General features: G+C 40.5%; 1 protein-coding gene across 1 annotated transcript in view; it reads left to right on the plus strand.

Annotated features, from left to right (window-relative positions):
- Positions 1-13,678, plus strand: part of PTPRG (protein tyrosine phosphatase receptor type G) — a 394,652-nt gene that overhangs the window by 351,887 nt on the left and 29,087 nt on the right. Inside the window, exon 15 of the mRNA XM_077184351.1 lies at positions 12,035-12,126. Coding sequence (XP_077040466.1) covers positions 12,035-12,126 — 92 coding nt within the window. The remainder of the gene's footprint in view (positions 1-12,034; positions 12,127-13,678) is intronic.

Consider the following 13,678-nt stretch of genomic DNA (forward strand, 5'->3'; position numbering starts at 1 on the left):
TGGTAGAAATTTGTTCTATCGGTGCTGCTTCATTTAATTTAATGTGCTTTGTAATGGGGCTCCGAGTGCCAATGCTGTATTTTTCCGTAGACACCTCTCCCACTTAGTTTTAATAGAAATTTCAGAATAACCTTTGCAAAATGTCAAAAACATGAGTAACAAGTCTTGAAAACACTGAGGCATTGCATCCAGGGTGAAGCCAGCTGCTCCAGCAGGGCAGGTTGCAGAGCAGGGATATTCAGTTCCACTGCTCTCTCGAGACTGGGGGCCTTGCCCCCACTTTCACCGTGTGTGGAGGTGGAATCTGGGGCTCTCAGAAAGGACAGTGAGACACAGGGATAAGCAAACAATCTCAAAGTCCAAAGCCATCTGTTAATTTGGTATTAATAAAGTTTCCAAAGGTCAAATTCTCCTCTCAGCTATACTGAGAGTGATGCTGGAAGCAGTGTATAGTGCTATTCTCTCTTCATGAGGCATTTCCCTGGGGAATTATTAAGTGCAGGATGCAGCTGCCATGAAGCTGTGATGACAGAGAGCAGCTTGGTGTTACTGTGGCCTTTGCAGCCGCTGCCTTGTTTGATGATGGTCAGGCTCACAGGCAAAATTAAGGTACCAAAATGTTATATTGACCTCAGTCTGTCAAAGGCTTGTACTTGTTTCTTGGAGGTGTTTTAAGTTTCCTTGTCATATTCTGTATCTGCATCATCGATCTGGGTTTCAATCTGCAGCTAATTAGGTTCATTTTACAAAAAAACATTCAGAGCCTTTTCTGAGACACTGAAGAAACTTGCCTCCTAGCAGAGTGAAAGAGTCCAGTTATATTTTCCTTTATTTTATTCAGTAGACATGTGTGACTTATTTCTAGAAAGAGTCTTTCAAAGTACCCATGGGAACTAGTGGAAAAGGTCAGCTATTACATTCCTGCAGAAAGTGTTAGGCAGTTTGCCTTGCAGTCTGATGCTGTACCACTGAAAATAAAGAAAACCTGCTATTGTCCCCTCTCCTTTCTGTTGGAAACTAAAATGCATGTCCTGGCCACCTCACATCCTTAGCAAGAAGTCATCCTTCTCCTTTAGGGTAAAGGAGATGACAGGTTTTAATCTTAGATCACCAGTGATTATTTTTCACATAAATACTTAAATAGCTAGCTGGTTTCAAGCTCCTCTTGAAACCAAGAGGAGCAAATGCCTGTTGGGGTGCTTGTGGCAGTCAGTTCAATGGTCCCACCATGCCTGCTCTCCTGTGGTACCTCCCTGGAGCTTGTGGGGAAGGGCAGGCTGGGCTAAGCTGGACTCTGGCACAGCATAAACCCAGGGGATTATGTCTACAAGGCACTGGAAGGAGAAAAATTCTCCCTTCAGACAAAAACCTTTTTGGCCAATGTGTAGTATTTTTACTGTATAATTGAGACAATTTTTTTCTTAGATATAAGAAACCAGTAGAAAGCTCCATCTTCTCATGCTGCAGTGTGTGTTGTTGAGACAGTGGTTCTTCCCTGTTGCACAGAGATGTTTTGGTGGTCAGTCCATTAAGACTGGAGTGCATTCATATAAATTGTAGCATAGGCTGAGGAAATTCCATTAAAACCAGGCAGGCAGCAGGTACTGTCAGGGCAGCGTGTGCACCAGTGCTTCTCCAGCAGTCCTTCTGGCACATAGCAGAAAGTGACTGGGAACAGAATAAAATCTTTTGGGGACATTTCCCATGACTAGAGTAAGCCAGGCTATGGGACCACAGCAGCTTTGTGAGGTACATGATGCTACTGTCACTGCAGTGCTCCCTGTGGTGTGCTCAGCCTCAGAAATGCTCACCCCTGATAAGGGGCACTGCAGATTAAGGCATCCCCTGAGCAAATGCTGCAGGACACCTTGAGCAGCTTTGCAGTTAAAAATCTGCAAGGATTGCTGATGATCCTTAAGGGACATCAAGAACTGGGCCTTAGAAAGAGGTTTAGTCTAGTTGGTCACAAGAGTGAATCCAACCCTTGAATTCCCAATCTAATGACAACATTTTTGTGGATATAATGGGTATAGAGAAACACCTGCATACAGACATCCAAATGAAGAGACCTTAATCTGAAGTTGAATGATGCCCAGAAAACCTTAAAAAAGAATGAACTGGTGAATTTGAACATCCTGACACTGACATTAAAGCTATTTAGGCCACCAAAAGCCAAATTCCCTCTGTAAGTGCCTCCCTCTGTGTGTATTATTACCTGTACAGGGATAATAGGTAATACATGGATACTTTCAGCCATGAGGCTCTAGTTAGTAGAGAAAATTTCCAGCTCTGTTGGCTTTTTCCAAATATGGCAGATACTGCCTTGAAAGATCTGGAAGCTCTCAGAGGCATTTGCCTTGTTTGGAGCTGTAGAAGTGGGCTGGTTTCCCCCATATACCTGTTGCTACATGACAGTCTTCCCTGACGTCAGCTGCTGCTCCCACATAGACAGCCCACTGAAATGCCTTAAGAACATGAAATGACAAAATTCTCCTTTAAACTGATGGCAACTGATGAAATGATAAGCCTCTGAACTTTTCCTCTGGAAGCTGCCGCAGGGTGTGAGAAAGTCTTACTTGCCATGTTGATATTAGAAGCAAAATGTAAGTGGCATTTTCACAGAAAGAAGCTTTTTAAAGTAACCTTGTTAGATTGTGAAACCCCATCTTTACAGGAGGAATTTGCCTAGGTCCCTGTGGGACTGTGCCTCTACCTCCTACAGTTCAGTGGACCAAGTTCCACCCCTGGTGAAGAGCAAGCAGCCACACTGCTGGCAATTTAGAGCAGCAGAGGGGCTGAAGGTGCCCAGCAGGTTTGCCAAGACCCATCTCAGCACACAGTGAGCTTCTGGGCAGAGGGAACTGAGGGGGTCTGGGTTCACTGGTCCTGGCCCAGGTGTGCCTGGGGGGCAGGCACAGCAAGGTCCTGACACAGCTCAAGGTTTCAGAAGGGCACTGGTGTTTCTGTGTGCCACTGCTCTGCTCCATGGCGTTGGCACAATCAGAGGTAGTGTTTGTGTTGATTTCTGCACCATGTCCTGCTCTTGGTTATGCAAACCCTCTGTTTTCTCAGATCTGTGACCTCTAAATCAGACTGCCAGCTACCTGCTCTAGGCACACAGTGTGACTTTTCAGGTGTGACATCTAAAAAATCTTCTTGCAGAGGAATCATTTTATCCATTTTCTATTTCACTTCCCTTGGCTACATACTTAATTATTGTGCAGGAAGCCACATCACCCATTGGTGTGTGCCTATCTGCAAATTCTCCCTGAGATCCAAATCATTATCCTTATTCATAATTATCTGCACTGCTTGATCTGGAGAAACACAGGACAAAGGAGTTGTCATTATCTGAGTCACCCACTGGATATTACATCTGAGGTATGAATCTCAACTCACATAAGCCTTGCACCTAATAGTTATGCATCTGTAATCAATGGCAGATTTCTGAAAACTCCCCTGCCATTCTGCCTAACAAAATTAATTCTCTGTATCTTCTCCCTTTGTCTCCATGCTCAGGTAATTTTAGCATACACATCATCTTTGCCTGGATCTCTTCTCTAAAACATTTGCTCTTGCAGGATCTCATTCAGCAAAGCTGCTCCTGCTTCTGTTTGTTTGCTCTTCCTATTGCTGGGTCACTATCTGACTGACTTTCTGGATCTTTCTGGACTTGATCCTTTCCAGCAGAGTCAGGAAAGTAACAACAGCAGCATCACAGCTGCAGACCTGTGTGTTTTGCAGCCATGAAGCCAAAATGCATCCACATCTCTTGGCAGTTCTCCTTTCTTCTCCTAGCAAGACCTGCTCCCCAACAGCACTGCAGAAGTGCAGCTCTGTGCCACTTAGATTATATCAAACAGTGACATGAATAAAAATTCCACTTCTAGCCTCCTCCTCTCCTTTGTGTCAGAGTTTTCCTGCTCTTGGGTGGAGCATTGTTCTGGATCTTGCTGTGACTTTACTGCTCCCTTGCCCAGCCCATGGGCACAATGGATGCTGTGGCACTGATGTCTGTGGGACTTGAGGTGAGGTCAGTACAGAGCTACTTGAGGATGGACCTGATAGGAAAGCTCAAAACTCTGGGTAGTTTTGACCACAGTCCAGAGAGCACAGATCATAAAGAACAAAACAGCTGGCCAATGCAGCTGATTCATTTACCATATTTTCCAGAAGTATTTCACATCTTATCTTTTCAGTATAAGTAAAATTTCTCAGAGGTGATGCCAATCATTTCAGCTGTGTCTAGACTACAAGACTTAGGAAACATTTCCCAGTTGTCAGATCATGGTATGTTCACTTTTAGGTTTAAATGACAGTAAAATAATTTTTAAACTTGTCATATTAATAATGTATTTTTAAAAACTACAAAATCTGATGGAGAAATACTCATGGTTCTCCAAGAATGTCTCAGTATGTGTGTACAAGTCCAGGAAATAGAGGAATAGCAATGAAAAGCTGCTTTGCCACCTCACACTCACCAGGGTGTAAAGGCCAGAGCACTCATGACCCTCTTTATTCCTTCTATCTCTTCATGGTTACAGGGAGTCCCATCATGAGTCCATCCTATAATTCTTAGCTCTTCAATAACTTGAATAGTGCCTTGAACCTTTCCTGCCAAATGCCAGGGGTCAGACTTGATGTGTTTTTTACAGGCTCAGCTGCTGTGTTCTGGTAGCATCCACCCTTTGACAAACTGTTTCTGTTAAGAGACAGTAATGAGCATCTCATATGACGAGGAAGCTGCAGGTTCCCAGCACAGGTATCTTAGTGTTTTCTGCTAAGATGTGGCTGTCTCAAGTTGCATCCCCAGAGCTGAAGAGCAGAGCCCAGGGTAGACAGTGCCAGTGCACTGAGCACAGTGAGCCTTGGGAGGAACAGGAACTGCAGCCGAGGGCTCCTTTCTCAAGGGCATGAAGCTCTTCACTGAGCACAGAGGTGCTGCTCTTCAGCTGCTTAAGACTTTATTTCTGCTCTCTGCTCCCTGTGGATTTATGTTCCAGCACCATATTGTGAATTGTACCTATCTTCAGCTTCAATTAAATTCATGAGTGCAATATGGCAAACACAGCCGTCCTCTGAAGCCAAGAAAACATCAAGGTATTTTAGGGAACATCCGCCTACCTTTTACTCTGGTACCTGCCCTGCTCCTGCAGTAGTACACTGTAGAATTTATGGAATGATATCTAGTTGTGGTTCTTCTAGTGGAGGCTTCAGGGGTTGACTACAACACAAAAGAATGTGTTTTTATGGTGGCCATGTGAAATGCAGATAGATCCTTTTCTGAGAGCTGTTACACTGGGAGGCAGAGCCCTGGGGTTGGATCTTCATGACTCCAATATAAGGCTTGTGTGTAATTGAGGGCAGGACTAGGACCTGAGGATGGAAATGTGTGAGATAAAAATTGTGTTCCTTACCTAGCAATACCAAATAAGATCATGTTTAATATCTGGGCTAAGGAAAAATTCACATTATTTCATTCTCTTGGACTGAAATTGGCTTTTTGCTTAAAGGCAAGAAGTGTATTGCTATTACATTTATAATTAATGATAACCTAATCTTTGTACAAGCAGATTTAAAGTGAGCTCTTATTTTGACATGTATAAAATTTTATCATTAACATCTTTATATTCCTGAGTGACACATGGCTAATAGCATTGTAGTAGATTAAGTCATGAAGCAAGAGAGATGAATGTAGCTTCAGAATTGCACAGGTGGTTTTTCATATTCTGCTTTTTCATATGTCTTCCCATTATCAGAAGCCTGCCCTTGTGTTCATTTGACTTGATTATAACAAATAGATAACAATTATCTTGCTGAAAGGACTCCTGTTTTTCTTTCAGCATGCCCATCTTTCCAGGACTTTCAAATGTGTTCAAAGTGCTTTCCATGCCTTTTCACTTTGAAAGGTGCTTTTTATTAAAAAAATTATACTTCATAAACACACGAGTACAAAGAAGTGAGCAATAATGAGGAATAGTGCTCACAGTAATCAACTCTTAATGAGTTCTTATTCATCTTAATTCATTTTAATTTATAATTTGTCTTAATTATTGAGGTCAGTGACTTCAGGAGGATGCCACCCTTAAGAGATATTCAGCAGGTATTTTGATGTCCTAGAATGAAATCTATTGCATAGTCTTTATAGTATTTATGGAGATTTGATCTCCACAGAAGGCAGACACCTTCTCAATACTGAGGCTTTTTAATGACTTTGTTTTATCATAAATTAATTTATACTAACGTTATACAAATAAAACTTATTATATTTCTGAAAATTTTTATACAGCAAGTAAATGCAATCAGTCAGAAAGATTAATTATTGCACTTAAAATACAATGGCTTTATTTGCATTCTTATTTTAAATAGTTATGCAGGAAAAGCCAGTATACTGCAGAATTAAAGGCTCTGACAATATAATTCAACTGCATGAAATCTGAAATGGTCTGAAGAAAGCTGGGTACTGCCCTGCTTTATGTGTGGAATTACTGGTAGAGTCCAGTGTTTGGGTGACTTAGGGCAGGAGCTGGCTGTTTCTGTCTGCTCAGGCATTTCAAATTCAATCTGTGCCAAAATTTGAGCAGTGTGTGAAGTTTCAAGCCCTTTTAAGTAGGTGCACTTTGGAGTGGATGCTCAATCTGCATGATTTATATCATTTTGTCTTAGCTTTTCTCTAGAGGTGGACATTTGAGTTGATGGGAATTTTTAATAACCTCTGTTGGGGCAGAATTTTGCCCCAGGGTGTGCTATTCATTCTTGCAGTATTCTATGTGCTCAGGCACTCTTGTAGAGACAGAATATCACACTCCACATGGTCATTCCTGCTGCCATAGCTCTGGCAGCCTTCACTCTGGTATGTATTGTTGCTTATGCAATGGCTCTTAGATTCCATTTTAAGTAAAATGCATCCTAAATATTGACGCTAGGTATTCCAGCTGCTTGCAGAATTTTTCCATCCTGCCTTGTAAAAAGTAAAAAAACCCATGAAACTGAAGGTAGTTAATAATAAATAAATATCTTTTAAAAAATGATTGCATTCAATGTTCTTCCTAGAAATGGAGAGTAAGAGAGTGAAAGATGAAGTAGCATCCCAGGGTTTAGTGTTGCTGAGAACAGAAAGGTGCTTGTTTGCTGTGGGTATGGGAAAGCATTTTTCATATATGTTATTTTTCAGTGAGTTAAGAGATGAAATCCAGTCCTGTTACAATCCCACTGGTAGATATTTTGGGAAGACTTTTTTGCAGAAAATGAGAACTGCAAGGATACACTGTTCATAGTGGATTCTCTATGTTCAGGATCAATGTCCCTAACCATGTCACTAGTTTAATGATCATCATAAGCCAAGTTAGGTTTGTGCTGCCTTCAGAAAGAGAAGTTTCTCTGTCACTTCACTATTTGTCATCCTAATGAGTAGGATCAACCCAGCTACCCCACTAACAAATAATTCTTCCCCTTCCCCACGAATCAAGAAATCCTTTCTTACAGTCATCAGCCAGCTCAGCAGGTGGATTCAGATCACTGCTCAGCCCCCCAGGCAGGGAGAGGGCAGTGGGAGAATCCCTTCATTCCTTGGCTGGAGCCAGCTGTGAAGAGCACACTGAGGATTGATGGAGGTGCTCCTGGGATGCAGAGATGGCACAGAGCATTCAGAGGCTGCTGTGGGAGCAGATGGACCAAGGCACGTGACAGCCATGGCACATGAATCCAGGTGGCTTAGTAAATGAGAGACTGAAGAGCAGGGAACCACAAACCAACCAAATAAGCTTTCACATTTAGAATAAGGCACAAGATGCAGGGAGTATATTGGATTTAGGAGGCTGGCTAAGGTAATAGCTGAAGAGCAGAAAGCCTTTAGAGACAGAACAAAAGACACGGAGAATTTTCTTACCAAGACTATTTCATGTGTCAAACATCTGGTGTTCAGAAACACCAAAACTCCATCTAAATAAAGGTAATATGAGGAAGCACTTTGGTTTTGACCTTCTTCATTAATTCCTGACCCAAACCCATCTATTCTAATACAATGCCACTAAACTATCCGGTGAGCTCTCAGACTATAAATGAATCAAAATGAATCTGAGACCCTATTATGTGGAAATGTCATTTCTGATAGGATATCCTATTTTTCTTTGAAAATTGGCCCCTATTGCTTTAACATTACAAAGGCAGCTTATTAAGTAGGAGCTATGGGAAAATCCTTCCTGGTAGGATTACTAATTATCCAAACTTAAAATGTAACCCTGTTCCAACCTTATTGCTTCTTTATGCTTTGGGCTTCTTTTGAAGGTGTCTGTCTTATAAAGGAATGTGTTAAATATTCTGCATTTGCAATTGCCATTTCTTTAAAAAGGAGGTGTTAGTGAAGGTTTTCCTCTACAGTCATTTTTTTAAACAAACATGATTTTCTTCTTGGCATTGTCTCTTTGTGGCAGGAAATGAGCTGCCTTGTGCTCCCCTTTGGGTTTATTTGATACTCCTCTCAGGTGCTTGACTTGGGCCAGCAAGTCAAGATGAGAACTCCACCAATATATTCAATATTTAGCACAGAAATTAAACATACCCCACCACATGTCAGCTTTGGTAGTATCTAATTATAAAAAATATTACTAAAATATTGTCCATCTGAGTGTACTTCTTTCTCTGTGTAACACAAAGGGTTAGTACATTATTATGGTGCCACATTCAGCTCATATTTCACAGTGAAGTAAATCCAAAATCACTTTATTGACACTGATAAAACAGATGGCTAAACCCAAGCTAGACAGAAATGTAATTATATCTGCAGTGTTAGAGGTGAAGGTGTGTTATTAAACCACCTCCCTCTTCTCTTTGAATAATGTGTAGGTCATTCATAACGTAAGGATTGCACTGACAATATCAAATGTCACTCCAGCTTCTTGATGGGAAGGAGTATATAGTGTAAAAGTGAATATGCACAGAACAATGGAGAGCTGCTAATTAGCCATTATAGGATTCTATTAATCTCTTCAATCAACTAAAAGAATTACAGTCATTTAAGTCTGTTTGCTGTGAGATGGAAAGAAGGCTTAACCAAAGCCTGTGGGCTGACTATAGCTAAAGGAAAATCAGATTCTGTGCATCTAGCTACATCTGTTGGTTTTCCTGGAGGAGGTCACAGCCATCTCCAGATAGCACCAGCTCAGGCCATTCCAGAGTGCTGGGTGTGTTAGCACACATTCTACCAGAGGCCTGGCAAGCTGCCCATGCCCAAGCATGCCTCTATCCAGCTAAAGTGATTTGTGTTCCTAGCAGGAATTTGGAATTGGAGGTCATGAATAGAAAAATTCCAGCCCAGATTGCTTCAGCATTTTCCTGTTGCACTGGTTCATGTGATAGGCTCTATCTCCTGTGCAGCTGCCTTCCTGTGGCCATCAGCTGGAGCAAGTGGCTGTGCAGAGAGGACCAGCCACATCCCACCCCCCTGTGGGTTGCCCATCCCCTCAGGGCTGTGCCATGTTACCCCACCAGTTTGAAAGCTGGAAACCTTAAACTGTTCTTTAAGTTTCTAATGTTCACAGTCCTGATTTTAATCTTTCTGATGTGTAATAATTATATTTGCTCCAGCGTGGTTTTCCTGAGATGATGGGCACCTTCATTTCCCTCTGACCCAGTGAGCTCATATGTCAACAATACTTCCTTTTTAATTATTTGATGTGTAATTGTTACCCATGTCATCAAATATGGTGAGCAACTGGGGTTAAGGCTTCTGAAGGGAGTTAGAATGAAAATGCAGAAGAGGAAAAAAGGAGGAGAAGCACTAAAGGACAGTTAACAAGAGAGAAGTGAAGTAGCAGTGGGCATAAAGGTGGAGACATACTGCCACCATGCAGTGATGATGATAAAAAGAAAACTAACCACACTTTGCCATGAATTTCTGGTGCAGACCCATCCTTGAAATTGGTGGGAATTCAATGAACTGGAGAGCATGTTATCTCTAATGTATTTTTTGGCTCACAGATCACAATTAAAGTTAAATTCTGCCTTCTGCAAAATTAGCTCAGACACACCGGTCTGCTGCAGCCAATCCTTTACCTTGGTTGGTCTCAGTTGAGCTAAAACTACACAAGGAAAAAACCCAAATTATAACTGTGGAGCTTCTCTTGTGGGATTAAATGCAATTGCTATCGTAGCAGAAGCTATTTTCAAGGAAATCTAGGATGTATGGGTTACTTTTCAGAAGAGAAAATACTGTTTTACAGGTTCTTTCTATAGATTTCTATGATTACTATAGATCATTCTATTCAAATGTCTTGGCTGTGAAAATCTTGATATAAATGCTATGAGATTATGATATTCCAAATATTATATAGAATAAATGTTACCACTGAAATATTTTTAAATTCCGGCATTTCTGCAGGCTGCAGCATTTTGCTAAGAAGAGCATACACTTGTCAAATGTTTTGAATTCTGTATTATTCAGTAAATGAGCATGTGGTTAATTAAAGTAGCATTACTATACTGTGAGGTGACCAGATTGCAAACATATCTTTAACAATTGGCCCTTGTAAATAAAATAGAAGAGAGCTGATTAAGATCTGAAAATGTCAATAGATGCAAAAAGCCACCTTAGAGCGTTACCTTATAAAATAAAAGGAGAGAAGTAATGACATGGTCAATATTAACTGCCATCAGCTGCAAAGAAATCAGATTGTCAGGGATCTATAAAATTCTTGCCAAAGTAGAACCTCATTTACACATACAGATCTTCATACCCTTTGCTAAGAAAAGCATATGTGACAGCTTAGAGGTTTTAGCTGCCAAAGATCTTTCACTCTGAATACAGTAAATGTCACATCTATTTATTTATCGTTAAATTTTGCTAAGTATCTGTAGAAATATTTGGATTTTTTCTATCATAATGTAGATGTTTAAAAGGAAAAGAATCCAGATTATAATGCAGCTGTAGCACCAAACCATATGTCTGCTAAATGGGAGCAAAAATACACCACTGAATTACTGGGAGTAAACATAACCTGGATGCTATCTTCAGAAGAATAATAAATGGATTATATAAATATAGGGTATTGCCATAAAATCACACAATCAGACAATAGTAGCCATCAGGCAATAGATTATTTCATATGCTGAAAGTAATCACAGTTGTATAGCAATTTGCATTTTCTAAATGCCAGATGGAAAATATTAACTGGTAAATCTTGGCAAGCACAGTTTTTCTGCCAACTGCAGTGGTGGTCATAACAATATCCAGGCCTTTTTTAAGAGGTAAATAGAGGAATAAGGCAGCCATCCTACACCCCAGCTTTATTAGAATCTGCCTGGAGTCCCAGGTGCTCAAAACAGTCTTGTTTGTCTTCAGTTTGGGTCTTCAACTTCTTTCTTGTAAGAAGACATATAAGGGTGATGTACTGGTATATTAGGTGGCACTGCACTGTGCTGTGCAAGAGCAAATGGTCCAGTGGGATACTCAATAATATTCAATGTTATAAATAATGTTTGGCTTGAGAGAGAACTCAAATCAGAGTGGCTGTTGTGGTTGCCTGCTCTTTTGCTTAGAAGCAGTTTCATAAGCCCGTTTGGATTCTACATTATTGTGTGAAAGGGAAAAAGGTTAATAACTTTAATCAGAAAGGCTTGTGTGTTTGCTCAGTCTGGTAAAACTTACTGGGAATAATTGTCAACTGAATTTTCACATTGGGGGTCTCTTCGGTTCTTTTTATATAATGTGGAGGAGAGGAGGTTTCTTCATCCCATCCACAGCCATCTTCAAACTGAGCAAGAGCTGATTATCCTTGAACTTAAATTGTTTGTAAATCAGCATCCCAGGGGAACAGGCTCTCAGTGTTTATAATTGTAGTGCTTAGAATTGGAAATACAATAATTTGTTTACCTCAAAACTGGCCAGATTTATCAAGATTTCTTATTACTGCATACTGAACTAGCTCTGCCCCTGGGAACTCTGATCTAAATGATATCAAGTGAAGACTTCCTCTCCTCAAATTTTATGTATGAAACAAAGAGCAACTCTGAGTATCTCTTTTTTTTTGTTCTACAGATGATATGGAAGCAATTCCAGTCAAGCAGTTTGTTAAACACATCAGTGAGCTGTATTCTAATAACCAGCACGGGTTCTCAGAAGACTTTGAGGTATGATTTAATGACCCACCTTTAAAATGTTGTTTTCCTAAAGTTAATTGTGTATTAATAATTGGGGACCATGTGACATCTGTGTGAGGCTGTCATGTCAGGTAAATGCAGTGCTCAAATGTATCAGAAGAAACAGGATGATACCAATTTTCTACCAGCTATGAGCAGTGTGGGACTGGACATTTACAGATGCTTTCTAACCACCACAGATTTGGTGCCTTTAAGGGGGAGCCCTCCTGGGTTTTTCTTAAATAGGAAAAGCTGCCTGCAAGCCCCCAGGAAAAACATGAAGATACAAACAGTCATTTTTAACTTGAGGGTTTTCTTACAACTATTTTGCTCTTCTTGCTGCAGAATTTGCTTCTCTTAGTCATCTGAAAAGTCATATATCCCTCCAGTGAAACAGTGCTTGCAATGAATAAAATAGTAGAATTTGGTCTTTGATGAAAACCCAAACTGTGAGTTAGTTCCTTGAGTCCTTGTTCATGCTCTGTTCAGACAGGAGAGACTGCTGTTGAAGCCATTTATTATTTTCTTCTAGTAAAACCAAGGAGAAAGGATTTGGGGTTTAGTTGGTGGTATTTACCTAAAGTGACTATTTTTAAATTTTCATCTTGTTACATGTATAGAACAGATTCTGACCTATAAATATGCTGTCATTTGGAGATAATTCCAATGGAGTAAAAGTAGTTTTTTACCTCTGGGTTACCAAACCCATATTATGCAAGCCTGGTAAACATCATGCAGCATAAGACAGCAGAGTCAGACTTTTCCTTCACTCAGTCTAATCAGTCACTGCTGAACATTTGCAAGTACTGAGAAACAGGAGAAGCCCCAGGAAACCACATGGAGTTGCACTTCTGGCTTCTCCATGAGCAAAAGAAAGTGTGTTTGCCTGCTGCCTGTGAACCAGAGCAGCAGCTCTGCTTGCAAACAAGGCACTGAACCCAAATAGGTGGCCTTATATCTACAGCTTCTTTGCTTACTGCACTGTAAAGACAAGATTGTATGCAGGAATTGTTTTTAATGGGATCATTTAAAACGTTTATTGTTGCTGTTTGGTTACTGTCTATAAAGAGTGTCTGCTTTGTCTGATGCCAAAAAAGCGTTGTGTAAGTTAGAAACATTTTGTATTCATGAGGAAGGCAAATGTGTAAGGTGTTAAAGTGATTTAGTTCAATTGACTGCTGGCTGGATGGCTGAGCAGGAATATTGAGGCATTTAACAATGTTGATGGTATTCAGGACAAACATTTATTCTCCAGAGAGTAGAATTTGATCAGGATGATCAAATGCAACTCACTCTTCTCAATTATTTATGAATTGTGACCCCAGTGCTATTCATCACAGCTGGGTTTTACACCATTTAATTATTCAAAATAATCAACAACACATCTGTAAACTTGATCTGGCTTTAAGCAAGCTTTGCTTCAGCTGTCACAGAATCACTGCTATTAACAAATGTTGGACACCTTCTGCCTGTGTTTTAGCAAAGAAAAACACTGCTCTAATAGCCTTATTTTTTCCCTTCCTCCTGGAGTTCCCTGCTGTGA

The sequence above is a fragment of the Agelaius phoeniceus genome, chromosome 11 (genome assembly GCF_051311805.1).
Source record: "Agelaius phoeniceus isolate bAgePho1 chromosome 11, bAgePho1.hap1, whole genome shotgun sequence".
Classification (NCBI taxonomy): Eukaryota; Metazoa; Chordata; class Aves; order Passeriformes; family Icteridae; genus Agelaius; species Agelaius phoeniceus.